The 27,433-nt window shown below is 38.1% G+C and overlaps 1 protein-coding gene across 5 annotated transcripts in view; it reads left to right on the forward strand.

Annotated features, from left to right (window-relative positions):
- LOC150092840 (dynein axonemal intermediate chain 7-like) overlaps positions 1-27,433 on the forward strand; it is a 497,248-nt gene that overhangs the window by 127,552 nt on the left and 342,263 nt on the right. For 3 of the 5 annotated variants that reach the window (XM_090414468.1, XM_090414470.1, XM_090414471.1), the window contains exon 5: positions 9,984-10,121. The exons of the other annotated variants lie outside the window; for them this stretch is intronic. In XM_090414468.1, the coding sequence (XP_090270594.1) occupies positions 9,984-10,121 (138 nt within the window). The remainder of the gene's footprint in view (positions 1-9,983; positions 10,122-27,433) is intronic. 5 annotated transcript variants of the gene reach the window in all.

Here is a 27,433-nt window from a genome sequence, read left to right on the forward strand (position 1 = left end):
TTTATTTGTACATACCAGTGTTCTTTGCATTATCGCAGCAATTTTCTGGATAACCCTTACAACTTTCGCAATGTGTTCCTGAATTTCATTCGATATTCACCTTGAAGTGAATATCGAATGAAATTCACTTCAAGATATCTTCTTTCATGACACATGACCTGTGAACTATACCATTTATATATAAGTTAAACAACATTGGTCTCAAAACAGAATGCAGTGGTACTGCACTCATCACATTCCCTTTTCTGGGATACTGCACTTCCATACACAACTTGCTGGCTTCTATCAGTTAATCATCCCTGTAACCAAGCTACTAAATAACTATCCATCCCCTGCTTATTTTCAACAGTAGTTTTTCATGTGTTACTCGATCAGATGCTTTAGCAAAATCCAGATAAATCACAGTATAAGCATCTCCTCTGTCCAGTACACTAGTCATCTTATAAAATGTAACCAAGTTACTAAAGCATGACTTCCCCCCCCCCTAACAAATCCATGCTGCTCTCTTTAAAGATTCCCTTCCTCATCAATCTAGGTTGGCATTCCCTCAGTGGGTATGCCAACCTGGGTATGACAGTTTTTATTTTTCAAATTTAAAGTTGTTAGATGTTCTTGAATTTCCTGTGCGAGTTTTGTTTTTCAATTTTTTAATGCTTCAAGTGCAGATTTTGAGTCACTGAAGATGGTTATTCCTTCTGTAATGTTTATTACTGGATTTGAGAGATAGAACTTTAGATACCCCATACCGATCATTCCCTCCATTTGTCTTCCCCCCCCCCCATCAGTTTGTCCTCGTAATCAACATTGTACAGTCCCGATATCATTTTGCTGAATGTTTTTCCACTTGGTTATACTATAAACCAAGCAAAGTTGCATGTGAAGTAACTTCACGACTGGGCATCTCGTATATAGAAGCTAATAACTTCACTTCACTTGCCTTAGTATCCCATAATACAAAGCACATATCCTTACAAAAATGTATAATGCTATGCATTATGTGAAGGGTCACTACCCAGACCGGTTTTGATCTTTTCATCCTTGGTATCACTTCTGGGTCTGGCTCCCACTGATGAGACTTCAATAAAGGTTGAAACCAGTCTGTGTAGTGACCCTTCCCATAATGCATTGCTTACACCTACTCTTGTTCCTCTCATACTAGCCAACTTCTCTATCCTTCTTATTAACTCCTTTCTCAGCAGTTTCATTTCACTCTCCACACATTTTGCTTTCAATTCACATTTGCATCAGACAAACCATTTCCATCCACTAAACTGCACGAAGCTAAATCCATATGTATGTCTTTAACATTTGCTATGCCCTCCAACACACTACTGGCATCTACAAACTGAAAATCACCTATTTCCAAAGTACTATCTCCACTGCTGCTAAATCCCAAGATCAAGATGCTTACTGTATGTCTCCCAGTGCCTCCTATTGTCTACATTTCATGCACACACATACATTCCAGTCTCTCACCTGCCATATTTTTAAACAATGGAATGTATATATACCAGGTGCACATATCAGCTACAAAATCATTAACTATGCTGCGAATAACATAGTCTTTCAATGGCTGAATAATAGGTGTGGTGCTAAAACTGGTGGCTGTCATGTTGAATACAATCGATATACATTGAAACAATGCTGAGATGGTAAAATTCTAACAAAATACCATACAAGAAAATTGTCAATTTGAATAGCACAAACGGAAAAATAACTATTGTCATGAAATAAGCACAATAATATCTTTGCTTACTACTAATACTTATATTTTTTTAACAGGTCGCATCACACGTTGCATTTGTCTTTGTACACTAGCAACACCAATTACTAATTACTTTAGCATCTCCAGAAAACAACAACAACAAAAAAGTTGATAGCAACATGACATTTCCAACAGAAGGCATGAATTTTTTATTTATTTATTCTTATGACAAAAGTAACTACAAGTCAATGTCCAGACCAGAAAGCCAATCCAGGGCCTCATCTGTCACTTTGTGGATGTCGTGGAGGCCATCACCATGAAATTGGTGCCTTGGACAGTAATTCATAATATGAGTGATTGTCTGGGCCACAGGGGAACAGTCACAATCATAAATGAAGACTGTCAGACATAAATGGTCTGACAGTCTTCATTTATGTAGTAGGTAGCCACATCTGCCCTGTTTAATTCTGATCCTGTTGATGGATGATCAAATCTTCCTAGGAAGAGCAAAACTATGGAGCACAGGGATCTTCAACCAGGAAACCATTTGTCAGAAGATTGGACCAGTGTTCTCTCCACGTGTCAGGTGTTGACAGTAAGGCAGCTGAAGAGTGTTCGTCCATGGACCTGAAAGGGTTTCTTGATTTTAGATAAAGACTAGGTGGATTTATGAGAGTCTGGTGCAGGGGTAGGAGCAGGTTGCTCATAATTTTATTAAATACTTTAATCAAGGCTTGTTTTCTCCATATATTTGGTGGAGCAATGTTAAATAGGAGTGGCAGCCAGGGGAGAGGGGTGCATCTCACTGTCCCACTAATTGTGCGCATGGTAGAGTTTAGCTGGATGTCTATAATGTTAGTGTGCACACTTCTTTCCCAGACAGTGGCACAATATTCTGCTGCAGAGAATGTGAGGGCTAGTGGAGACGACCTTAAGACATCAGCACCATAACCCCAGGTTGTTCCAGCAAGCCATTAAATGATATTATTTCTCATTTTAATTTTGTTGGACAGGTTGGTGGTGCCTTTTATAGGTTAGGCTTCTGTCCGGGCTCACTCCAAGGTATTTCGGGTGAGGCTCATGTTCAACCATTTTGCCACAGAAAGAGTGGCTGAGGTGTTGATTTGCCTCTGCATTGTTCAGGTGGAATGCTGTGGATACAGTTTTTGTTGTATTTGGTTTCAAGTACCACTGCTTGAAGTACACCTCCAAGATGTTCAGGTCTGTGTTCAAGGTTGTTTCCAGGTTGTCAAAGGAGGTAGACTGGTGTACGATCACGAGATCATATATTTGCTTTAGTTGGTATATGGTAAGTCAGACATGTAGATGTTAAAGAGTAAAGGGATAACACAGGGCCCTGTGGAAGACCGTTGTGGAGGAATCTGGGCCTGCTCTTTTTTCCACCAATATGGACCCAGATCTTTCTGTTGGAGAGAATGGATTCTAGAAAGTTGTTTTGCACCTTATGATATTGCTTAGCTTTAGGAGGAGGCCCCCTGATCCAGACTGTGTCATGAATTTTCTATAATTTATATTGTTAAGACTGTCATAACGTATCATTATAATCTTTGTTGCATTTTATATTAATTTTTTGTATAACCCCGATGAAGCTGTGAGCTTTTGTGTTAGTGAAACTTGTTAGTTATATTTCATTAATTTTATTTTATTACAATAATGAAAGTTTTCTTTTTCTTTTAATTCTCTCATAAAGAGTTTATAAACATGATCTTATCCTCTTTCTTTTGAAACAGTGTTTCTTCTTCATGTAGTATTCTTATGAATAAAATGTTCACCTGTTAAATAAAAAAAAAAAATCAGTAGATTTTCTTCTCTCTTTTTTAATCTGTTTTCCACATAACACTAATGAACTGTAGGTTTTGCAAACTACTTTGTGTGGGCTTAATGCTTAAAAAAATAAAGTTTGGACAGTCAGGATGTATAATGGTTATTGTAGCTACATTTTAAGGTTACAAATAAAAAAAAATATCAGTTAAAAATATAAAATGAGTGCTGGATGTCTGTATGTTCTGTGAGCATTTTATGTTTGTATTTATGTAGCAAATATTGATGAAGTGGATGTTTTTTTATTCGTTTGGATTTTTTATGTTTTTTGGTGTGTTGTTTTGGGAGAGGGGTTAAGAATGCTCTGAATCCATGGATTGGTATTGGTGGAGAGCTAAAGGGTTCATGCATGAGAAGAGATATACCCTTGGGCACAGTCCTCCAGCATACCATACTCCTTGATCTCCCACCAGTCATGCTTTAGCAGAGTAGTTGGCAAGGATTATGTGCTAGCTAATTAGGAAGCTTCTTGATTTTATCAGGTTCAGGTCCAGTATACTGCTCTAGCAGCAGGTCTACAGAACCATTTTACTGTTGTACCTTCAAGTGGAAGCAGGTCTCCAAAATATGTTTGGCATGCCTTTGAGTATCACTCACACTACATATGAGAAGAGGACATGTAGATAAAAACTAGAACCCCTTGCTTTGAGAGTCAACTTGATATTTACCACTTGAGGTCTCTGGTAAACAGGTAGCATTTCAATAAATAGTGACAATAATCTATCACAGTAAACCCAATTGACATGTGAAATATGTGCTGTTTTTGCTTGAGCCCCTTTTGGTGGAAATGGGCTGCCACAAGAAGATAAGATTGATAGTTATTATTATTACGGGCAACTCCAGGGAGTCCTTAGACTCATCGAGGGAGGCCCTAAACATCATGTCCACACAACTATTCGACATTCTCACAGTACCTATCATACCTTGTCTTGAATTCACTCACTGTTATAGCACCCACAACAACAGACTCTGGCAGCTTGTTCCACTCATTTACCACTCTAAAAGTAAAGAACCCAGCTCTAACACCTTTACTAACCACACTTTTGCCCAGCTTCCATGGATGTCCCCCTAGTCCTCCCACAACCAGCCCTGTTCTCAAAAATATCTTCTGAATTAATTTTATAGAAACCCTTCAGTAATTTGAATATCTCAAACATATCTCCCCCTCCTCTGCCTATCAACCAATTTTTGCAACCCACAAATCCTCAACCTATTCTCATAAGGTTCATTCCACAGACCTGCTATCATCTTGGTCACTCGCCTCTGGATCCTCTCCACCTCCTCCCCATCAAGAAGAAACCTAGGTGACCAAATCTGGGCACAGTAGTCGAGATGGGGTCTTATCAAGGCTTGATACAGAGGAACAATAATCTGTTTGTCTCTGCTTGTCAACTTATTCTTCAGCAACGAGTGATTCGATGAGCTGATTTGGCCACTTTTGCAATGTGTCCCCTAAACTTCAACTCCTTATCCACCAACATTCCTAAATCTCGTGCCGCATCAATTTCCTGGAGTACAGTTCCACCAATGTAGTAAACTGCTGCTAATCTTTTCACCCCAAAATGTATAACCTTACATTTTGCCACATTAAATTGACATCCATTCTCCTTAGCCCAGACCTCCAATCTATCCAGATCATCCTGCAAAATTTTGACATCATCTGCATTCACTATTGCCCTACCCAACTTTGCATCATCCGCAAACAAATGAACTGTTCCTTTCAGATCCTTACGTATATCATTAATGAACAAATTAAACAGCAGTGGTCCAAGAACAGATCCTTGTGGCATACCACTAGTCACAGGCCGTCTTGTGGACTCAACTCCTGAATAAACCACTCTCTGATATCTCCCTGTCAACCACCCTCCTATCCATCTCACCAACCCTATATCAATCCCCATATGCTGCATTTTACTGATTAGAATTCCATGTGGTATCCTGTCAAAGGCCTTAGCAAGATCCAGTAGAATCACTGTAAACCCATTACCCTTATACAGTTCAGCGGTCACTGTGTTATAATACGTGAGCAAGTTACTGAGGCATGACCTGCCCTTCACAAAACCATGCTGTCCCTGATACAGTATCCCATTTTCATCTATCCAATCTTGTATTTTCCTCTTGACTATTTTCTCCAAGATCTTGATAACGATTCCTGTTATGCTGATTGGCCGGTAATTTTCAACAGCAGCCTCGGAACCACCTTTATGCATCGGAACTATTTTCCCCTCTTTCCACCCCCTTGGGACTGACCCAGACCCGATGCTCAAATTAAACAAAATGGTCAAGGGCACTGACAATTCTTTATCCGCTTCGTGTGCGACATGAGCTGGTATACCATCCAATCCCACAGATGTATTGACATTGAGGTTCTGTAATAGACCATTAACCTCTACTTCATTCATCACAATTCCAGTATAAGCTGTTGGTTCTCCAATTTCTGCAATGTCACCACCTGGATGATATACTCTTGCAAACTGCTCGCTCAGTAATTCCTCTATATCGACTGATTCAGTTACCTCCCTACCCTCATCATTTTTTAAAATCATTCTGCCATGAACATTTTTCCTTTTACTTGCAACATATTGAAAAAACTGTTTGGGATTCTCTTTAGCCTGCATGGCCAATTTTCTTTCGTAATCCGCTTTTGCTTTTCTTACAACCCCTTGTTACCTTCCTGCCTTAGCTTTATACTGTTCCTGCACCTACTGGTCACCTTTCTCCTTAAATTCCCCCCACAATTGTTTCTTTTTTTGCAGCTCAAGCTTAATTGTGTTATTCATCCATTTAACCCCTACTTGATTTATTATTCGGGCTCTTGGTATACAGTCAACCATTGCCTCCTGCAAATACGTCTTAACCACCTCCCATGCACTATCAACATCCAGCCCTTGCAGTTTTACATGCCATGGCACTGAGCCAAGGATACTCCTAAGCTTGTCATACTTACCAGCCCGGTAATTCCACATGTACCCTGTCTTAATTGTAAATTCCACTCCTTTAGCCCCCCCCCCCCAAGTCATGACCTTATGATCACTCTCACCAATTGGTGGCAACATGGTCATGTTTGTTATAGCCACATTCTCAGATGCAATTACTAGGTCAAGCCCTCTCTGCTCCCTAGTATTTTCCACTACATGCTGTCGCAGATAGTTGTCCCTTAATAACCGCATAAAATCCAATTCCTTCCTCCCATGTGCCCTCTCCTCCTTCCAGTCAATGTTACCATAAATGAAATCACCCATAATAATTACCCTCCTTCCACTCATTTCTTCAATTTGCCTATGCATACTATCCCCACCATCTATTCTATCACCTGGTCTATAGCAGCACCCAATTGTATATTTTGTTCTGCTAGTCTCTATCTCACACCAAATATCCTCAAATGTGCTCTTTTCTCTATCCTGCAGTTCAACTTCTATACTCCTTGGCTGCAACTCATCAGCTATCATCAATAACACTCCTCCCCCCTTTTTTATTCTCCCTATCACTTCTGAACATGCTATACCTGTCGCATTCAATCCCACTAGCTTTATCATCTTCTGTCAGCCTTGTTTCACTAATACCAACAACCTGTGGCTTGGAATTGTCAACCAAGGCCAAAAACTCTTCTTGTTCCTAATCTCCTGGCATTAGTGTACATGAATTGCAGAAGCCCATTAGTTCCATCCCTACTTTGATGCCTTATACTAACTATCGCATTCTGATTTGTTGTTCTTTGTACTCGCTCGGGCATATTATACTCATTCATACACTCAAGTGCTTCCCTAAAGTCTGCATATCTACCCCCCCTTAATAAATCTAGTTTCCCTGAGTCTGTACATCCACTTCCACTTCATTCATCAACACTTTTTCAAGCCTCCGTACACCAAACCCATTCAAACGTAACCCATCCATCTTATATAAATCTTTTCGCCCATCGAACTCACTCCATACATCCACAAATTCCACACTCACTCCATATATCCACAAATTCTCCATGCATAACCCACGCATAAAGTCATTGGCAATTATGGCCCTCCTTCTAAACACTTCACTGTCATACCACGGCAAAATACTCACCATCCTAATTCTCTCACTCTTCTCTTTTGCTACCTCAAGTAATTCCCTCACATCCTCTATCATTTCCATTTTGTCTTCTTTCAAATCATTTGTTCCTGCCATGATCTCTTTCACCCTCTGTTTTTGCACTTGAATAGATTCGCTGACGTCCTTTATGTTCGCACCCGGTTGGTACGATTTCGTCAAACTCTCAACTATCACACCTCTTAATAGCGAATCTCCATACAGCACTCGCTCCTTCATTTTATTTATGTTTACGAACATCCTCTTATTTTTCGTAACAGACTTTCGCCGTTTATTAGTCGGTACATTCAGTACACATTTTTCCATACACTCCAATATGGCGCTTTGCTCTGTTTATTGCTCCGCTCAACCGAGCGATTTCACTACTTGCATCTATCTCACCATTTTCATTATCATTTAAATCATCCATTCGTTCTGTATTTCTACCTTCATTTACACTTTCAACGAAGCTCTCACACCTATCTGGTACTACCTCGCAATTCCTTATCACATCACTATTTTTCTATATTCTGACTTTCTTTAACGATAACACTCTTGCCACTCGAAACATGCTTTAGATCATCATTCTCCTTACACTTTCTGCACATATTAACTCCACTTTCACCATCTAACCAGACTTCCACTGCTCTTCGCAAAGCATACATCTCACAGACAGCACACTGCAAAAACTCTTTTATATCAAAACTCTTAAACAAACATGGCAACCTGGCCGCCATTTTTTTTCATCGGTGCCATATGGACGCTATCTTATCTTAAAAATAATAATTAAAATAACACAGAAAACACACAAAAATCGCACAGACACACCAAGAAACGAAAAGCAAACAATACTACGTAAAATTCTAGTAAAATCGCCAATGATAACATAAAATACTACTAATCTTTTCAGGAGCTCTCAACAAGCCAACGATCATAACAGTGCAACACCTAACGTCATACTAATTGATCAGGAAAAGCTGTGTGTTGGACTTGGCCTGTCAAAAGTTCAGAGACATAGATCCACAACAATAATAATTATGATAGCCCCTCTGTCTCTCTCTCTTCATTTTTTTTTTCATTTTTTTAAACATTCTCAAGAAAGGCTGTAAATCCTATAGTACACTAATATTGAAGACCAGAAAGAGAGGATATATCTGTGCTGTAATAGGCATTTTAACATACTTTTGCTTATCGTGGAAAGAGCGTTAGATTTGAATATCATCTGTGATGGAAAGATTTTATTAAATTGTTTTCCTTAACCAGTTTTAAACAGAGATTGCAAGGGATTTTTTTTTAAAATAGGCAGATCTCTCTCTCTAAGATTGTCAAATACTGTACATGAATACATGCATTTGATAAACTTGGCAGACTATTAGGAAAATGGTGTTTATGAAATGAAATCCAGTTAATTTGTGTTAATTTGCATTAACACAGATTATCTGTGAAAGAATATGTGCATTGAAGATAATGATGTATATACTTTCTCATTGTAATACATTTAAGAGAATGTATACTGTATATACCATGCATATACAGTTAGACCCTGTTTAATGCTACCCCTATTAATGCTGATTTGATATTCGTTTTTTTTCTGAACCCTAAAAAGTGCTAAATATTCCATGATTCGACATAATGCAGTTCTACTCGAAGCCTAAAAAAAAAGCACTAAATTTATGCTGCTTCAATTTATTGCTGTATTTCCCTTGATTCATATATAATATGATTATTCCCAAACCCCAAAGCAATAAGCGAAAGGTGATTGCTTCGGGGTTCGGGGTTTATGTGTCAAAATCATCGATATTATTGATCTTACCAATAATGACCTTCAGGAACAGGCAGAACAAAGGATTCATGCAGAACCTGAAAATAGTGATTCTGAAAACGAAGAACCCAAAGAACTTGCTACAGATTTCCTCAGTAAATGTTTGGTGACGATAACCGAAATCGTTGATCAATTTGTAGTGAATGATCCAGATTTTGAAAAAATTACAAAAGCAAGATGAGGCGTTTTGAATGCGATCTCTTGCTACCAACAATGGCATAATGAAGGAAAAAGAAAACAATAAATGACACTAGATGACTTCATCATTAAAACATCAAGAATTTCAGAAGAGCCAGAATTTTTGACAGCACAAAAATAAACTTTGTATTTCTGTGTACGTATGTATATGTGTTATGTATATTTTTAAAGTTAATATATAAATAACTTAAAATTAAAGTAAAACTTGTTTATTCTTCGTTGCGTATTCCCCTATTTACTATGTTAAAATGACCCCATTTAACTCTGTTTCGTTTAGCGCTTTGTCTTCTAGGAAAGCATCCTGAGCATTAATCGGGATATTGCTATATTCTGTATTTTGTATGTTTGTTTTAGTGGCAGCGTTATCTTAACCAGTCGAATCAGGTTGATCCCTTAATTTTGCCTCAAGCTAATGCATATTTATCACACTGGAAGCAAGATGAGGAAAATGATGTTAATCACATCTTGAGAGAGACTCATAATTGTTTAGAAGTGCGTACCTATTTTAATTTTTTTTTTTTTTTTGTATAACTTTTCAATAGTTTAAATAGCCTTTCTATTATATAGTTGATTTTATCAGATATACATATATAAGTGTGACATACAGTTCCTTTTATTTGATAAAACTAAATAAAGACCATCAGAGCAATAGTTTTTCATATTTTTCTGATGTTAAAAGGTTGATATTTAGATATAGCTGCAAATAACAAGCACTATAGTCCGCCCACCGATTAGAGATCCCTCGACACTTCTGCGCATGTCAGAAAATGGAGAATCCATTTCGATAATAGGGTAATCAATCTGTCTTCTGGGATGTGTTTGTTTATTATTACAGGTCGGAAAATTTAGTTTTTCTTTTATGAAGATTGTGTTTTTAAAGTGTAACTATTTTGCTTGCATAATAGTTACATAATAGTTGGGAAAATGTACGTAGAGTATTAACAAAATAAAAAAAAAGTACAGCATAAAACAAAAATTTAACTAAGTTTACTTAAATATAAAGAGCTAATAAGCTTCATTTCGGCGATATAACCAATATTTTAAATTAAGGGGATATAAAATCCACATTGTTTTAAAACCAAATAAGAAACTCAAAGATTGGAATCAGAGAGTTTCATGCCGAATATAGTAAACTATAAAGTATCGGCAATCACTGGCGTGAGCTAATGCAAGTGACCCTAGTACGTAGTACAATATCGAACAACTCGTTGCAAAGGTGGGGGAAGTTCAGATCGCTATTCTTAGATATTTTCCATAATGTAAAAACACATTTCCTAGGAAATGTATGCTGTTATTACATTATGGAGGGAGGTCACTACCCAGACCGGTTTCAGCCTTTTTTGAGGCCTCATCAGCGAGTAGCTAGACCATGATACCAAAGTATATAGCAAAAAGAACTTATATACTCTGCTATACGAGTTTCCAAAGAGGTGCAACCATTAAGTTACTTAAATATAAAGAGCTAATAAGCTTCATTTCGGCGATATAACCAATATTTTAAATTAAGGGGATATAAAATCCACATTGTTTTAAAACCGAATAAGAAACTCAAAGATTGGAATCAGAGAGTTTCATGCCGAATATAGTAAACTATAAAGTATCGGCGATCACTAGCGTGAGCTAATGCAAGTGACCCTAGTACGTAGTACAATATCGGACAACTCATTGCAACGAGTTGTCTGATATTGTACTACGTACTAGGTTCACTTGCATTAGCTCACGCCAGTGATCGCCAATACTTTATAGTTAACTAAGTTTATTTTTAAGAAAGTTTTCTATAAAATAAAAATAATTATACAGAAAAACAGAAATTTTTTCAAATGAACTTAGATATTTTAAACTTACAGTTGGGAGAACTGAGACACTTTAATGTCCTAAACCGATTAATTATTTATGACTTGTTGTGAATCTTTTAACAAACCCATGCAAAAAAAATGTTGGGAAAAAAATGCCATTATCAAATCCTTTTAATCTTCAGTCATCTGAATCGGTGTCCAAATCGCCATCACTTTCACTTAAACTGATCACCAAAAAAGGTTTGCATAATTCTTCGATAATTCCGTCTCTGTCCCAATACATATTTTCCAATGAGGTGACATGAGAGCAATATTTTCCCCAGTTTTGAACTGTAATACTTTCAATCGCCTGTTCTGAAAGCTTAAAAAGTTTCGACATGTCAATATCCTCAGTCACGTTGCGATGGCGAATAAAACTTTTCACTTCTGTCCAAACATATTCACTAGCATTAATATCGCAATGATATGGTGGTAGCCTCAAAGCTAGAAATCCATGCTAATTTAAATAGTTTAGTTGTGGGCGAGTTTCTTTTGACCAAATTAAGCAATTCAATTTTTCGCATATCTGGGGAATGAGAAATGTTATTTGCAGAGAGCCAATCCATAAGAACTTGCTTCTTATTAGGCCAATTTGGAACTTTGTTTAATCGAATAGAGTGATATGAAGCATTATCATTTATAACAACAGCATTTTTAGGAAGGTTTGGAATCAGTTTTTCTTCTGCCAACTTTTCGAAGATCGTAGAATTCATTTGCCCATGGTAATCTCCAGTAGTTGCATTGGCTTTGTATAGTAAGTTTGAGAAAGTATTTTTAACTTGGGTATAGTTATGTTAAAGATACCAAGCAATTTTAAACCTGGTTTTACTCCATTTTTTCCAAGTAAGCAAACAGACAAAATGTCAAGTTTGCGCCTGCAATTTATGCAAGACTAGCTGATCCCACAGGTAGTGCAAGACCAAGGCAACTCGTGGTAAAAGTGGAGCAAGCTCTGATCACTAATCTTAATATTTACCCTTAATGCCAAAACACATCTCCAAGAAGGGGATGTATGATGTTTTGTATTAAAGGCAAGGGGCCACTACCCAGACCGGTTTCGACCTTTATTGAGGTCTCATCAGTGGGAGCTAGGCTAGAAATACCAAGATTTAGTAATGCAGAGCTTGTAAGTATTTTACCAAAACAAGTTACCATAAGGTGTTATAACCTTATTAAATAAAAATCTCGGAGGAGATATAGATGTAGAAAGTATTTTTAACTTGGGTATAGTTATGTTAAAGATACCAAGCAATTTTAGCTTACTCTTACTTGGAAAAAATGGAGTAAAACCAGGTTTAAAATTGCTTGGTATCTTTAACATAACTATACCCAAGTTAAAAATACTTTCTACATCTATATTTCCTCCGAGAATTTCTCTGTTGCATGCAGCTGCATGCAACAGAGAAATTTATGCAGAAAAGAAAAGGCAAACTGTGCAGACTAAGTTGGATGTAATATACAAATTTTTGATGAATCCACTCCTGTTATCACTTTACTTCTTGAAGTTGAGCCTAGCCCTTCCACAGGTTATGCATCTAATGAACCATCCTCAGAATCCTGTATTGTATTTCCTGAATTTATCGTTCATGACCTAGCTCCCCTGCCTCCTCCTCCTACAAATCATGCAATTAATGATGAATTACTTTTGCTCCTAGGTGAGTTTTTCTTCTAGCTGCTATTTTAGTGATAATTATTATTATTATTATTATTATTATTATTATTATTAATTATTATTATTATTATTTTTTTATTATTATTATTACGGGCATCTCCATGGAGTCAGTAGACTCATCGCGGGAGACCCAAACTAGCAAAACAATATCTGTCATATCTCTTCTTGAATTCATTTACAGACGAAGAGCTCACAACTAAGTCAGGCAATGAATTCCACTCATTCACCACCCTCCAGGCAAAAAACCTTGTTCTGACACCTTTGTTAACCACACTCTTCTTTAATTTCCAGAGATGACCTCTTGTTCTTCCATCACTTTCACACAGCTGAAACATTTCCCCTGCATCAATCCTATAAAAACCTTTTAGTAATTTGAATGTTTCTATCATATCCCCTCTTCTTCGCCTATCACCCCCCCCACCCCCCCCCCCCCCCACCCCCCCCCCCCCCCACCCCCCCCCCCCCCCACCCCCCCCCCCCCCCACCCCCCCCCCCCCCCACCCCCCCCCCCCCCCACCCCCCCCCCCCCCCACCCCCCCCCCCCCCCACCCCCCCCCCCCCCCACCCCCCCCCCCCCCCACCCCCCCCCCCCCCCACCCCCCCCCCCCCCCACCCCCCCCCCCCCCCACCCCCCCCCCCCCCCACCCCCCCCCCCCCCCACCCCCCCCCCCCCCCACCCCCCCCCCCCCCCACCCCCCCCCCCCCCCACCCCCCCCCCCCCCCACCCCCCCCCCCCCCCACCCCCCCCCCCCCCCACCCCCCCCCCCCCCCACCCCCCCCCCCCCCCACCCCCCCCCCCCCCCACCCCCCCCCCCCCCCACCCCCCCCCCCCCCCACCCCCCCCCCCCCCCACCCCCCCCCCCCCCCACCCCCCCCCCCCCCCACCCCCCCCCCCCCCCACCCCCCCCCCCATTAAGCCTGGAGATTAGGATTGCATATCCTCCATATGTCTGTTAGTTGAGCATTGTCGAGACATGTTTTTAACTGTGCATATCACACTTTTCCACTGCTGGGGTGTCGTCCTGTTTTGTCTAATGTGGGGTTTTCAATACAATTCCATTCCAGACTCCAGCTGCTATGATGTAGTTGACACCATATAAATATGGCTCCAATTCCTTTGAATTCATCTGTTCTATTAGATGGAGCAAAAACAGTTATAAACCTTATTACACTTCCACAGTATTTCCAGTCTGTTGTCAAGATTCTCTCTTCTGCATCCCTTTGTATATTACAGAATGACCCAAGGAGGAGGGGGGGACAAGAATAAGAACTCCTGTTCCAGCCCTGTTAAATCTTCCAAAGCTCCAATAAGAAAGAAGTAGATACCTGTCTGTTAACATTTTTATATCTGCAGAAGTATGTTTCTTGGAGAAACAAAAACCTGATTTTACGGCATAGCATATGTTTCCGTATAGTTTCTTGTTTAATTTGCCTGTGGAATCCTTGTATATTTAATGAGGCGAGCTCATCAGTGGGAACCAGGCCCAACAGTGATACCATGGTTGAAGTAATGCAGAAGTCATAAGGTGTCACACCTTATTATTAAAATACTCTGGATTATAGATAGATGTTGAAAGTGTTTCAACTTGGTTATACTGCAAATTAAAGATTCCAAGAAGTTATATTCTTGGATTCATCCTTTATCCAAGTGTGAACTTCTGCATTACTTCAACCTTGGTATCACTTCTGTTTTGATTCCCCTGATGAGACCTCAATAAAGGTTGAAACTATCTGGGTAGTGGCCCTTCCCATAGTGCATAGCATTATGCATGTCAATAAGGATATGTGCATTGCATTATGGGATACTGAGGCAATCAATGTGAAGTCATCAGCTTCTATATACAAGTAGCCCAGTCGTGAAGTTACTTTGGCACAAACTTTGTTTGCTTACACTTGGATAAAGGATGAAAACCAATAATATAACTTGGCATCTTTAATTACAGTATAACCAAGTGGAAAAATGTTCAACAGAAGTTAGAATAATCTATGCTCTTCTGCAGCATTTTAGAAAAACTATTCCATTTATACATTTTGCTCTCTTTAATAGTCCTTTTGCTAATGAAGATGTTAACTTGGAAATATGCTCTCCATAAAGCAAATGAATTGATCTAAAAATTGAGACATAAGTGGAAGAACTCATTATAACTATTTAATAACAGAAACACTTACATTAACTTCATTCTTTTTATTTGTAAAATTTTCAGCTATGTTTGATAGCCATTATGAATGCAATTATAGAAAAACAATCACAAAAAAAAAAGGAGGACATCGATTCAATTGAAAGCATGTAATATTATATTCACTACTGGCTGCAGGAGAATAGCTTCATCTGTATTAATAGATATCCAAAAATAAATTACAATGAAGTATATTAGTCAATAAAATCTTTTTTACAAATAAAATTAATTAATTACAATTTATGGACCACATGAGTGGTGAATATTAGTCAGTCTTCATGAATTTCTTGAAATAATTAATTTAATAAACCCAAGAATAAAATTTACCTTGGAAGTAAAAGATAACAATTGTCTTTTTTTTTTGGGTGTTGTCATTCTATGTCAACCAAATGGGAGTTCACAATTCTCAGTATATAGAAAACCAACGCATACTAACATTGATAAATATATTGATTCTAACTCACATCATCAGGCTTGTCAGAAAATGGTGAGATTTGATCTGGAAGTCAAATCTCTAGTAGATAGCTCATAAAAATATGTTCAACAGATTCTTTCCTACACAATAAACTGTCTGTTATCAGGGTTACCTTTGTCTTTAATGATTATAATACAAAAACTATTGATAAAATAATCAATAATTATACAAAAATTTACAGAAGCATATGTTGCATTTATAGAGATGGCGTTTGGAGAGTATTACATGAACTAGGAATACCTCATAAGATAATAAGTTTAATCAAAATTCAAACCACTGACAGCTAGCATGGTATTTGCTAATGGAATTCGATCTGAACCTTCTGATATTAAGACAGGATTGAAGCAAGGAGATGCCTTTTTATCCATCCTTTTAATTTAATATTAGAAATATGTATTCAAGAAACTGTAATATCACAAAGGATCATCCCTTCATTTCTGTTCCGGGTGATATCTGGAAATCACTCATAAGATCTCTCAACATATCAGAATTCAACTTTTCAGCCAATTATAGGACGCACCTGCTTAATAATGACTGACCAAGTGCTGACATCCATGCTCCACGCATTTGCATAACAGTTCCTATGAATTTGTTATTTTTTCATTTTTCAGTTATGTATTAATTCGTAACTTAAGCTCGTTTTTGTTTTTAAGCTGTTATGTGTAGATTTATCTGGCCCAGAAGAAGAAGTCACCAGTTAACGTGTCGAAACTAGTAGCATAATGGTTTGTATCAAAATCTCTGACCTATTAAATCCAATTTTTCTGTCATCTCATGTAGATGAGAGTAATATTATTTATGCAGGCCATACAGGATTGGTTAAAGGTCACTCTTGTTTTAGTGATCTGGTTACATTTCACAACAGAGTAACAAGAGCAGTGGATGAAGGTAAGGCATACACTATCATTTTATTGGACTTTTTCAATACTGTCAAAGGCATTTGACAGTATGTCACATGACAAGTTGATTTTTAAGTTGCATCATATGGGTTGATATCAGGTTAGTGGATTGGATTGGTGATTGACTCTCTGATAAATATCAGAGAGAGAGAGAGAGTTGAATATGAGGGAGCTGTATCAGGAAGTAGTAATGTTACAAGTGGAGTTCCACACGGTTCATTCCTGGGACCATTGCTGTTCAATCTTTATGTGAATGATGTTGTCACAAGAGTACAGGGGGATTTTTAGTTGTTTGCAGATGATGTGAAGCTTCGGAGGGTTATTAGTAATAATTCTCATGTTTTGGTTTTTCAGAAGGATTTGAATGAGGTGGAAAGGTGGACAAATAATTGGATATGTCAGTTTATTACAACTAAATACAGGTATCCCTTGATTAAGGCGCCTAATTAATCCCTCGATGTTACCACGTATATCAAAATTGCATTAATCAAATCTAATAATCAATGGTAAAAATTACAATTCATCCATGATTGATTACTATATTAATAATTCGCTTTATATGGTTCTCTTTTAGGAAAGATAAAAAATGAATGCAAAGTAAATGTTTTAATAAATACTTGTACCTACGTTATTTACTGCAATTTTTTTATCAAAAGAAGTTATCAAGAGTCGTTTGAACATTTTTAGTTTTTTTCTTATCGGCATAAATTCTACGATAACAAGCAAAATGACTCTCCAGATCTCAGCAAACAAACAATGAAACATAAAGAAAAAACACTGCAAATATAATACATGATGCTACAAATTAAGTTAATATTGAATCCATTGGGTGCTTAAGGGTCAAAGCTATATAACTGAGAGGAGACCTCCACATAGCCTTTAAAGGAATGCGGAAACCTACCAGGGATTCTGACTAATGTCCAATCCTCACTTTCTTGTGGTGCATCCTGTTGAGTATCTACCTGGATACTGAACGAACGAGGATGGGCTGGCAATTTGGGATTTCACCGACCAAATTGTATTCTTATTGGCTTAAACCAAAATACAAAATGATGGTACAACATGACAAAATTTCATGCCAGCTGGGGAGTCGCCTGGTTAAACAAGGCCCCCGTTGTTTTCGCCAGGGAACCAGGCCGAACAGCGAAAAGTCGTCTACTGGAACAAATCTGAAAACACACCCCAACTCAACATCACCAGAGTTAAAGATTGGAACTATCTACATAAGAAGCTTGAATGCCAAACAAATGGAGATAGCTGAGGAATTAGATAAGTACCAGATCGACATAATAGGGGTGACTGAAACAAAAAAGACAAAAACTGGTGAGATCTTTCTGAGCAATAAATAGGGTGGAGATGGGCTGGCAATTTGGGATTTCGCCGACCAAATTGTATTCTTATTGGCTTAAACCAAAATACAAAATGATGGTACAACATGACAAAATTTCATGCCGCCTGGGGAGTTGCCCGGTTAAACAAGGCCCCCGTTGTTTTCACCAGGGAACCAGGGCGAACAGCAAAAAGTCAGCTACTGGAACAAATCTGAAAACACACCCCATCTCAACATCACCAGAGTTAAAGATTGGTACTATCAACATAAGAAGCTTGAATACCAAAGAAATGGAGAAAGCTGAGGAATTAGATAAGTACCAGATCGACATAATAGGGGTGACTGAAACAAAAAAGACAAAAACTGGTGAGATCTTTCTGAGCAATAAATAAAAGATGTTATATTCAGGCAATGCCAATCAAGAAAAAGAAGGAGTAGCCATAGTATTCAACACTAAATACTGATCTTCTTGAATGGCTGGCAGTCTCAAGTAGAGTGATGTGGGCAAATATGAGAATGGGGAACTGGACAATGAGACTTATTTGTGCCTATGGTCCGACAGAAGGTTCTACTAAAGTAGAAGTGGAGGAATTTTTTGATGCTTTAGAAAAAACAACTGACACAATGAAAAAGGAAAAGTTAGTCCTTGTTGGGGATCTAAATAGCAGAGTAGGAAATGATTGTCAGACATACAAAAATATTTTGGGAAAATTTGAAGAAAAGAGCAAAGCAAATAATAATGGCAAATACCTGTTGGATTTCTGCTCAGGATATGGACTGGTTATTACTAATATCATGTTCCATCATAAAAATGTGCACAAATTCACATGGAGAGAAGAGGCGAGGAATAAGAAAAGTCTCATTGACTATGTTATTGTTGATAGTGATGTTTTCTCCCTGGTGCAGGACATCAGAGTGTACAAAGGATTTGAAATTGAAAGTCATCACTATTTAGTCTTGAGCAGGATAAAATTGAATTTCATATTGAAAATAATAACATGTAAGAAAGTTTTAAAGCAAATAAAAGTTGAGCAGCTCTCAGATGTGAACTGTAGACTAAAATACACAAACATTATTGAGGAAAAAATGAAAGAGTTTGAGAACAGCAATCAAACCATGGAGATTTAGTGGCAAGCACCTGAAGAAAACACTGATTGATTCAGCCAAAGAGGCATGTGGTGAGGTTGTCTGCAAGGATAGGAAAATCAGAACTCCATGGTGGACACAGGAAGTTAAAGAGGCAATGAATGAAAAGAAGAAAGCATTCTTGAAATGGCAGGCAAATATCAAAAGTTCCTGGCAAATAAGTCAGCTTGTACTCTGAGAGAATACAGAGACAATTCTAAGAAAGCTAAGCACTGTGTAGAAATTGCTAAACAAAAGTCATGGGAGGACTTTGGCAAGAATATAAAAAATAAGATGTTTGGAGATACAGTAGGAGAATGTGTTTCAAATACTGAGTACTCTGGATGTTGATAAAGCTGTGGGACTGGATGGTATTTCACCATGAGTTTTGAGAGAATGTGCTAGGGAACTGACAGTGCCTTTGACCTGGCTTTTCAATGAAAGCCAGGTCAAAGGCACTGTCGCTGCCAGGTCTGGCTGCGGGAAAGTTGCCCATGGAATGGAAGTAAGGTAAAATAGTGCCATTGCATAAGGGTGGTAGCAGACTGGAAGTGTCTAATTATAGGCCAGGTTGTGTGTCATCAGTTGATAAGATCTTGGAGAAAGTAGAGACGGACCGTATACAGCATTGGGCAGATGAGAGTAATGTTATCTGTGAGAGTCAACATGGATTTGTGAAGGGGTGCTCTTGTTTTAGCAATATGCTAGCCTTTTATGATAAAGTTACAAGAGCATTAGATGAGGGAAAGGCATATACTGCCATTTTCTTTGACTTAGCGTAGGCATTTGACAGGGTGCCACATGATAAGCTGATATTTAAGTTGCAGCACATGGGTGTGGATATCAGATTGGTCAACTGGATTCAGGATTGGCTGTCCGATAGGAATCAGAGAGTTGTGTATGGTGGGGCAGTTTCAAGGAAGCAGAGGGTTACAAGTGGGGTCCCACAGGGCTCAGTACTGGGACCTATATTGTTTAACTTTTATATCAATGACATTGCCAGTGGATTGCAAAGGAATATTCAGTTGTTTGCAGATGATGCAAAGCTGGGAAGGATTATTAGTAATAGTGCAGATGCGGCAGCCCTGCAAGAGGATTTGAATAAGCTGGATAGATGGGCAAATGAATGAGGTGTCGGTTTAATGCAGCAAAATGTAAGGTCTTGAGGTTTAGGAAATATTGATGGGACACTGCATACGCTATGGGAGGAGTTATACTGGAAGAAGTAGGGGAGACAAGAGATCTGGGGTTGATGATTGATAGAAACCTGAAATTTAGGGGACATATTGCAAAGGTGGTGAAAGTAACACAGAGGAGTGCTGGAATAATGAGAAGGACGCTGACCTGCAGAGATAAAAGAGTTATCATTCCATTGTATAAGACCCTGATCAGACCACACTTGAAATATTGTTCTCAGATTTGGTCCCCAGGATTTGAAGGGGATAAATTAACTGTGGAAAGGGTACAAAGGCGGATAACAAAGATGGTTTCAGGACTGTATAATGATAGTTATGAGGATCGGCTGAGGGAATGTGGACTGCAGAGTTTGGTGGATAGAAGGAGGAAAGGTGATATGATTGAGACTTTTAAACTGTTGAGAGGTGGTTACAGGGTTGACACTGCAGAGGTCTTTTGCTTGGTTGAACAGCGGGAAGGAGTGATGACAAGAGGGCCATCCCTGGAAGTTACAAAAGGAAACTGTGAGCAAGAGGGTGAGGAGTCGTTTCTTTGCATGGAGGGTAGTTGAATCATGGAATGCATTGCGTCATGGAGTGGTGAGAGCGAGAACAGTCAATGAGTTTAAGGAGTGGTATGATAGAATTTGTGTTTCTTAGGGGGGGGCCTACCCTCGGTGAGTCTTGAAAGACTGTGTTTCTTAGGAAGGACCTCCCAAGATGAGTCTTTTGACTCCATGGAGGCCTGAATAATAATAATAATAATAATAATAATCAAGAAGGTGGTAAGATATTCTGGAGGTTGTTGAAGAAGATTAGAAATAGAGGAAAGAGTATTGTAAAAGTAGTTAGAGATGATGAAGGTGACATGAAAACAGGAGAAAAAGCTATCCTTGACGTATGGAGTAATTACTTCGAAAAATTGCTAAATGATAAAAAAAGCAATAGCACAGTGGTAAAAAACACTCAACAGGCATACAGTCAGGAATACATATCCATACTTGAAGTAGAAGAAGCCATCAAACGTTTGAGATGTGGAAAGGCAGCAGGAGTAGATGATATTCAACCAGAAATGCTGAAGTATGGTGTTATAAAAGTCTTACAGTGACTGCACTGCATAGTTCAGAAGGCGCGTGGACAGAGGGACAAAGTCCCGATGATTGGTGTAGAGCTTTCATAGTATCCATATATGAATAGGGAAATAAAACTGAATGTGAGAATTACAGAGGTATTTCCCTGCTGAGTGTTCCCTGCAAGATTTATGCAAGTACTTGAGAAACGGTTGAGAAGAATTGTGGAAGAAAAGCTTGGTGAAGAACAAGCTGGATTTAGGCCAAATAGAGGCTGTCAGGATGATCAGATCTTCACTTTACGACAAATAGTTGAGAAAGCATGGGAATATACCAAAGATCTATGTTTAAGTTTTGTCGATCTGGAAAATGGCATATGACAAGGTGCCAAGAGAGAAGCTATTCAATACACTACAGTTATATAATGTCAGTGGGACATTATATCAAGCAATTTAGTTGTAAGTCAACAGTTAGATTTGAAGGAAGTACAGGAGGATGGTTTAATGTTAAATCTGGTGTCCCCTCTGTTATTCATTATCTACCTCTGTTATTCAGATCACATTATGAAGAAAATGGTATTAAACATGATTTCAAAATTGGAGATGTTAATGTCAGCTCTTTGCTTTATGCAGACGATGTTATACTTCTAAATAAATCTGCTACAAGTCTGCAAGATTCCTTGACTAAATTGAATAACTGTTGTAATAGATATGGTATGAAGGTCAGCAATAAAAAGACAAAGACAATGAAAATAGGCAGTATCGTTGAAAATGTCAACTGCGTTGTGAATGGAGAACCTGTGGGATAAGTAAAACATTTCAGCTACTTAGGCACGTTTTTTAGTTAAGATGGTAAATTAAATATGGAAATAGACAATAGAATCAACAAAGCTGGTATGGTAGGAAGTCAATTTAATAAATTCATAGAATAAGAGAGAAATTAGTCGGAACACTAAATTAGCTGTATTCAAGACAGTGTTTAAACCAATTTTAACTTATGGATCTGAGAGCTGGGTCAGAAGTAAAACACTTGACCAAAGACTAGAGACTGCAGATATGAGAGTCCTGAGAAAGATTAGAGGCATGAACAGATGGCATCAATGGCAATATCATATTAAAAATGAGGATATTAGGAAAGAACTTGACATTGTCGGCATCCAGGAATGCGTTAGCAGAGCTAATCTAAGATGTTATGGTCATTTAAACAGAATGGGCGAGGAAAGATTAGAAAAAGAAGTGTTCTCTGCCAGGTTGGCAGGAAAACGACCCAGAGGAAGACCAAGATATAGGTGGATTGATACTGTACAAAGTTTCTTAGATGATAGAAATATAAGATCTGATGATGTTGGAGGCTTGAGCAATAACTGACTAATTTGGAGGAAAATTGTAGATAGGAAGTTAGTAATGATGTAAATTTTTCATGTAGTACTATGATATCCTGTACACCCCTTTTGGGTACATGGCAGGAATCTGATGATAGTGATGAATCCAACATTATTTCATAGCCAAATATAAAAACTACAAGAGTTTCATGCCGAATATATAGAAACTAAAATTTTCGGCAGATTAAAGCATAAGCAACCTTATGGGCAACTCATAGTAACGGTGGAGTAAGTTCCAGATCATTTTCCTTAGTATTTTCCATAATGTAATTCACATCTCCTAGAGGATATGTATGATAAATAAGTCTTTTGCTCTCTATTTCAGTAATACATGATGTTTTATTTATTTTCAGTTACAATCCATAAATTAATGAACAAAGAATAAAAAAAAAAACTAAACCATAGTATACTGACATCGGAGGTCCCGGTATCTGTTAGATACAATTTACTGTCAAATATCACAAACCTTTACATAACATGTGTTAAACCAAACTGATAGCAAAAAACAGTGCGGAATATCACTCGTAACATATGAATGCACAGCTACTCTTGACCTCCAAGCTATACACTCAATTGTGTAAGAATATATATCAAACATTTTGCATGTATCTGTCAGATCAGCTGCGAGCTCCACAGTGTTAAAGGCGCGTTAATCAAATCCTGCGTTAAGCAAGGGATACCTTTATAAGGTTTTAAAATTTGCAATTCACAGATGCAAAGCTTCATGTTCACTTGGTGGAGTTGCACTGGAAAAAGGGGAGGAAGCAAGGGAACTTAGGGTGATTGTGGATAGAGATTGAAGTTCCGAGGACATATTTCAAAGGTTGTGAAGACATCTCAGAGAACTGCAGCAATGTTGTGGAGAACACTGGCCACTGGAGATATAAAAGTGTGGTGGTCCCATTATATCATACTACATCTAGATTTCTGTGCTCAGATCTGGTCACTAGGATTTGAAGGGGATGAAGTAACCTTTGAAGAGGGTGCAGAGAAGGATAACAAAAATGATATCAAGAATGTACAATGTTGATTATATGGATAGACTAAGGTCATGGACACTGCAGAGTTTGGTGAATAGAAGGCAAAGTCGAGATTGGATTGAAACATTAAAGCTCTTGAAGGGTTGTTATCATATTAACACTGGGGAGATTTTTCATATGGTAGAATGAGGGAACAAGGGGCCATCCCTGGAATTTGCAAAAGGAGGTGGTGAGTAAAAGATTAAGAAGTAAGTTTTTTGCATGAAGAGTGGTAGTAGCATGGAATGGACTGCCTGATCGGTGATTAATGTGCACACTGTGTATGATTTTAAGGAATGTTATGATGGCCTTTGTGTTGACTAGTGTTGACTTCCCACAATGAGGCTTGTGACTCCATGGAGGTCAGGAAAAATAATAACAACAATAATATCTGGATATGCAGATGATATATGCCTGGTTAGGGAAAATGCTGAAATCATTAGAACGACTTTTAGAAAACTCAAAATTGCTGCTGAAAGTCTAGGACTACAAATCAATCAGGATAAAGCTGAATATTTAAATGTATGCAGAATAACAATAAGCAGAAAATATCCAGTTTGCCATTGATGACCTGAAATTAAAAGTGTCACCTCCATCAAATATCTAGGAACATTGATTACTTGAGATAATAAAATTAGTACAGAGATAGCATGCTGCCACATATATACATATATGCACATATGGATGTATATACATATGTACATGTGTGTGTGTGTGTGTATATATATATATATATATATATATATATATATATATATGTGTGTGTATACATTTGCATGTGTATATATGTGTGTGTGTGTGTAGAAAGTATTTCACCTTGAGTATAATAAATAACATATATATATATATATATACATAATTTGCTATTATATTATTCTTCTATTTATAAAAGTTCTTCCTTGAAACAAAAATACAAGTATAAACCAACTTCTAAGTATCCATACCAGGTCATTTAATATTTAGTATGCTTTCCAGGTCACCATAGAGTTTCATGTCTCATTGTAGAAGGTCAAATGCTCTTAATAGCTCTTTATGTATCATACCTCACCTTGAACATATTCAACATGTTCATTACTTGTATCTCAACAATGTAACAATGTATCTCACTCATTCTCTACATTCCATCTAACAAAATATACTTTCACTTCCTTACTCATATGATCCCTCAGCATATGATTTCAGCATTTTCTCTAACCAGGCATATATCATCTGCATATCCAGATATTATTATTGCTAAAGGGAGGTCATGTTTTAGTGATCTATTTACTACAATAAGGTGACTGCTTCTATGGATAGAGGAGAAGGATACACAGTAATATACTTAGATTTTGCAAATTTGATAGATTACCAGATAATAAGTTGATAGTCAAACTGGAGTGGATGGGGTTCGATATTAGATTGTTGCATTGGATTGGAGATTGGCTATCTGATAGGTATTAACAAGTTGTGTATGGGGGAGCGATATCCAGGAACAGGAAAGTTACTAGTGGTGTACCTCAGGGGTCTGTTTTAGGTCCATTGCTATTTAACTTGTATATTAATGATATTGCTGAAGATATGGATGGAGATATTCAGTTGTTTGCAGATGATGCAAAGTTGTGATGAACCATGAAGAGTAGAGAGGATGTTGTGGCCTTACAAGAAGACTTGAATAAATTGAGAGATTGGAATGGGGATGTGAGTTCAATGTTGCAAAATGTAAGGTTTTAAAATTTGGAAAGCAAAAATGGGATGCAGAATTTATGTTTGATGAGGATATATTGTCGGAGATTGAGGAAATAAGAGATCTGGGGGTGATAGTGAATAAGAATCTGAAATTTAGGTGACACATAGCCGAAATTGTGAAGACAACACAAAGGGTTCTGGGAATGATGCGAAGGACCGACTTGTAGTAGTAGGGAGATTCTTGTTCCATTGCATAAGGCTTTGATTAGGCCACACATGGACTATTGTGCCCAAATTTGGTCACCTGGTTTTCAGAAGGATGAAGAGATGTTGGAAAGGGTCCAAAGGCGATTGACTAAGGTAGTTTCTGACCTCTGGAATGTTGAGTATGAGGAAAGATTGAGAAGATACAACTTGCAGAGTTGTTGAGTATGAGGAAAGATTGAGAAGATACAACTTGCAGAGTCTGGTGGACAGGAGGAGGAGGGGAGATATGATAGAGACCTACAAGTTATTAAGGGATTGGTATAGGATCAATGCTGGAGAGGTTCTACAGAAAAAGTGGGAGATCGGGGGGAACCAGAGGTCATCCCTGGAAGCTGTATAAGGAGGGTGTGAGTAGTGGAGTGAGAAGCAGGTTTTTTTCATGCAGAGTTGTGAATGATTGGAATGCCCTGCCTGAGAGTGTGGTGTCTGCAGAGAATTTGAGTGTGTTTAAAGCACGGTATGATGAGCTGTGTGTTTGATAAAGGGACCTCCTAGATGAGTCTTTGACTCCATGAGGTCTTGGGTAATAATAATAACGATAATAATAATAATAATAATACGAGTAAGAAGTGAAATTCCCTTATTTCAACTTATTACACTGTGTAGTACTTTTCTGACATTTTTCCTATCACAACCCCTACAGATAACCTCAACAGCTATTGTTCTCCTCAACTTCCCAAACTACACATTACACTGCTCTTTCTGCCACGGGGGAGGGGACACTTGTGCATTCAGCAGAAGTAACACGCTATGTCAGAGACTGCAAACCCTTGAATCCTAACTGTTTGATCTACTTTGGCTTAAAATTTCTCTACCAAAACAGCCTGCTCTTTTAATATGCTCCCTCTATTGTTCTCCAAACTTTGCCAACCACTCTGACCTCTTCTGTCTCTCTCTAAAGCTCGACTTTTTTCAGTTGAAATAACCCAACAGTGAAGTCATTCTTCTTGGAAATTTTAATGTTCACAATTCACATTGGCTCCCCTTCTGTAGTTTCACCGATCAAGCAGCAGGGATGTTGAGGTGTTTGCCATCATCAGTGACCTATCTCAGATCATCAGTCTTCCAACCAAAATGCCTGACAATCCCCTTCAAATTGCCAATACACTTGACATCTTCTTAACAAGCTCCCCCTTCCAAGTGTACTGTGGTTGTCGATTCTCCTCTTGGTAATGTTGGAAGTTTATTTTGCACTTGGTTATACTATAATAAATTTAGTTTAATCCTTTATTCAAGTGTAGGCAAACAAAGTTTGCACCTGAAAATATCTTCAGGACTGAGGCAAGGTGGACCAAGCTCTCATCTCTCCTTGTCTTAGTATCTCCCATAATGCAAAGCACATCTCCTTGCTGACATGTATAATGCTATACATTAAGGGAAGGGCCACTACCCAGACCAGTTTCGACCTTTATTGAGGTCTCATCAGTGGGAGGCAGACCCAGAAGTGGTGACACCAAGGCAGAAGCAATGGAGAGGTTATATTTACCTCTACGAGTTGCCAAAGGGTGTACCACCATATTATTAAATTACTCTGGATTTAGAGAAAGATGTTGGAAGTTTATTTTGCACTTGGTTAGATTATAATAAATTTATTTCTTTTAAGCTTACACGGTGATCCGAATACATTTTTGAAAATTATGGAGACAACTACCATGTTTGAATAAAATCTTTAGTTTAATATAACTAAAATCTACATTTGACGTTTCGACCTTTA

Source organism: Typopeltis vanoorti, chromosome 25 (assembly GCF_054136105.1).
Source record: "Typopeltis vanoorti isolate ZY-2024b chromosome 25, IOZ_Tvanoo_1.0, whole genome shotgun sequence".
NCBI lineage: Eukaryota > Metazoa > Arthropoda > Arachnida > Uropygi > Thelyphonidae > Typopeltis > Typopeltis vanoorti.